General features: G+C 40.9%; 1 protein-coding gene across 1 annotated transcript; it reads left to right on the top strand.

Annotated features, from left to right (window-relative positions):
• Positions 1-349: 349 nt before the first annotated feature.
• On the top strand, positions 350-760 carry LOC138883571 (uncharacterized). The gene has a single exon (XM_070164266.1). The coding sequence runs from the start codon at positions 350-352 to the stop codon at positions 758-760; it is 411 nt and encodes a 136-aa protein (XP_070020367.1).
• The last annotated feature ends 2,947 nt before the right edge of the window (positions 761-3,707 follow it).

Here is a 3,707-nt window from a genome sequence, read left to right as displayed (position 1 = left end):
GAAAACTCCTCACAACCCTCACAGTAAGAGTGTCACTGTCTTTGACAACTGGACTCGTACCCAATGTGGGAATATTGGGCGCTTCAAGGAAAGTGTCCAAGCCAAGAATCAATCAGTTCAGAAAGACAAAGTAGCTGCTAAAACTGTGACCACAAAAGAGGGACCAGGTTCTACTCACAAAAAGCGCACATTACCTGCATGGACTAAGAGAGCTCTTATTCATCCTCTTACTTACTACAAGGGACTCAAACTTGTTTGGGTTCCTAAAACTAACTTCTAATCTCTTGTGCAGGGAACAGTGAAAGGAAGCGTTCAACAATAGTTCATGAATAGTAGATGTTCGAAACACATGACTGGGAACACCACAGACTTTCTTTCACTAAAAGCCCTGCAAGGAGGGAGTGTATCTTTTGGCAATGGCAAAAAGGGATACATTCTTGGAGTTGGAAAATTTGAGAAGTCGCTCACTTATTCTATTGAAAATGTGTACTATGTCAATGGGCTTAAGTACAGTCTCCTGAGTGTTTCTCAAATATGTGATAAAGGAAACAAGGTGGAATTCTTGTCCAAAATATGTACAGTCACTGACCTTGTGACTGGTGAAATAGTACTGGTGGCCAAGAGATACAAGAACATCTATGTTGCTGATTTTGAGTCCTTACAGAGTAGTAATCTGAGTTGTCTGAAAGTTGTTGACGATGATGTTGAACTGTGGCACAGAAGACTGGGCCATGCAATCTTTTTCGTTCTAAAAAACTAATTTAGAAGGACCTAGTCCATGGTCTGCCTATGTCACAATTCAAGATGCAAAAAGTCTATGATGCATGTGCTAGAGGAAAATATGTGAAGTCCTCCTTTAAGTCTAAAAGAGATGTGAGCGCCTCAAAGCCTCTTGAGCTTCTGCATATGGATCTGTATGGACCTATGAGGGTGCAAAGCAGAGGACGAAAAATATACATTTTTGTTATTGTGGATGACTATTCCAAATTCACATGGACTCTATTTCTCAGAACCAAAGATGAAATTGTTGAAGTGTTTGTGGCCTTTGTGAAGAAAATCTAGGTAAAGATGGAGTCTAGAGTTGTATGCATTAGATCAGATCATGGGACAAAATTTGACAATGTCAAATTTGATGAATTCTGTAATGAAAATGGCATCACTCACAATTTCTCAGCTCCCAGAACTCCCCAGCAAAATGGAGTGGTAGAAAGGAAGAACAGAACTCTGGAAGAAAAGGCAAGAACAATGCTGATTGACAGTGGACTTGCAAAGAACTTCTGGGCTGAAGCTATAAACACTTCCTGCTACTTAGTGAACAGGTGCATGATCAGATCACTTTTGAACAAGACCCCGTATCAATTGTTGAATGGAAGAAAACCCAAGCTGACTCACCTGAGAACATTTGGATGCAAATGCTATGTTCTCAACAATGGAAAGGATCAACTTGGTAAGTTCGATGCCAAAAGTGACGAAGGAATATTTCTTGGTTACTCTTCTCAAAGAAAGGCCTACAAGATATATAACAAGCGGACTCAATGTGTTGAGGAATGTGCCCATGTTATTTTTGATGAATCTCATCCATCATTTGAGAAGAGTGCTGAGGAAGATCAAGATGGAGAACCCTTACTTGTTCCTGGTGAAGTCATTAACATGACAAACGGAAAAGCAGATATGATGAGCCAAGTGAAGGAGCCAAATGAAAACAATGCTGCCTCATCATCAACAGAACCAAGCACTTCAATTACAACCACTGAAGCTGAAGAAAGAGTGGTTGATGCAGTTCAGAGAACTCTACTAGCACCTGAGAGAAGGATAGAGGAAAATCAGCCAACCATACCTTCCTCCTCTCAGAATGAACCTCAGACGTCCAACTGGAGACATCAAAGCTCTCACCCTATAGACAACATAATCACTCCTCTAGATTCCGAAGTTCAAACCAGGTCAAGATCCAGAAATTCACTTGCCTTCTCAGCCTTTCTTTCCCAGATAGAACCCAAAAACATCAAGGAAGCCTTGAACGATGTAGATTGGATTACAGCCATACAAGACGAGTTGTATCAGTTTAAGAGAAACAGTGTATGGCACCTAGTACCTAGACCCCTATATAGAACCACTATAGGAACCACATGGATATTTAGAAACAAGCTCGATAAACATGGAATTAGCATAAGGAACAAGGCCAGGCTAGTGGTCCAAGGCTATAATCAGGAGGAAGGGATTGACTATGATGAAACGTTTGCTCTAGTGGCTCGCATGGAAGCTATCAGAATTCTAATCGTTTTTGCATCTCATATGGAATTCACCTTGTTCCAAATGGATGTCAAAAGTTCATTTTTGAATGGACTCCTTAAGGAAGAAGTCTATGTGAAGCAACCCCCAGGGTTTGAATGTCATGAGCACCCTGAATATGTGTTCAAACTGTATGGACCTATGAGGGTGCAAAGCAGAGGAGGAAAAATATACATTTTTGTTATTGTGGATGACTATTCCAAATTCACATGGACTCTATTTCTCAGAACCAAAGATGAAATCGTTGAAGTGTTTGTGGCCTTTGTGAAGAAAATCTAGGTGAAGATGGAGTCTAGAGTTGTATGCATTAGATCAGATCATGGGACAGAATTTGACAATGTCAAATTTGATGAATTCTGTAATGAAAATGGCATCACTCACAATTTCTCAGCTCCCAGAACTCCCCAGCAAAATGGAGTGGTAGAAAGGAAGAACAGAACTCTGGAAGAAAAGGCAAGAACAATGTTGATTGACAGTGGACTTGCAAAGAACTTCTGGGTTGAAGCTATAAACACTTCCTGCTACTTAGTGAACAGGTGCATGATCAGATCACTTTTGAACAAGACCCCGTATCAATTGTTGAATGGAAGAAAACCCAAGCTGACTCACCTGAGAACATTTGGATGCAAATGCTATGTTCTCAACAATGGAAAGGATCAACTTGGTAAGTTCGATGCCAAAAGTGACGAAGGAATATTTCTTGGTTACTCTTCTCAAAGCAAGGCCTACAAGATATATAACAAGCGGACTCAATGTGTTGAGGAATGTGCCCATGTTATTTTTGATGAATCTCATCCATCATTTGAGAAGAGTGCTAAGGAAGATCAAGATGGAGAACCCTTACTTGTTCCTGGTGAAGTCATTAACATGACAAGCGGAAAAGCAGATATGATGAGCCAAGTGAAGGAGCCAAATGAAGACAATGCTGCCTCATCATCAACAGAACCAAGCACTTCAATTACAACCACTGAAGCTGAAGAAAGAGTGGTTGATGCAGTTCAGAGAACTCTACTAGCACCTGAGAGAAGGATAGAGGAAAATCAGCCAACCATACCTTCCTCCTCTCAGAATGAACCTCAGACGTCCAACTGGAGACATCAAAGCTCTCACCCTATAGACAACATAATCACTCCTCTAGATTCCGGAGTTCAAACCAGGTCAAGATCCAGAAATTCACTTGCCTTCTCAGCCTTTCTTTCCCAGATAGAACCCAAAAACATCAAGGAAGCCTTGAACGATGTAGATTGGATTACAGCCATACAAGACGAGTTGTATCAGTTTAAGAGAAACAGTGTATGGCACCTAGTACCTAGACCCCTATATAGAACCACTATAGGAACCACATGGATATTTAGAAACAAGCTCGATAAACATGGAATTAGCATAAGGAACAAGGCCAGGCTAGTGGTCCAAGGCTA

This window comes from Nicotiana sylvestris, chromosome 12 (genome assembly GCF_000393655.2).
Source record: "Nicotiana sylvestris chromosome 12, ASM39365v2, whole genome shotgun sequence".
NCBI lineage: Eukaryota > Viridiplantae > Streptophyta > Magnoliopsida > Solanales > Solanaceae > Nicotiana > Nicotiana sylvestris.
The sequence above is the reverse complement of the archived record's forward strand: the minus strand, read 5'-3'. Positions and strand labels throughout refer to the sequence as shown.

Coding starts and splice junctions, on each gene's coding strand:
- LOC138883571 (XM_070164266.1), top strand. CDS start 350: ATGACTGGGAACACCACAGACTTTCTTTCACTAAAAGCCCTGCAAGGA.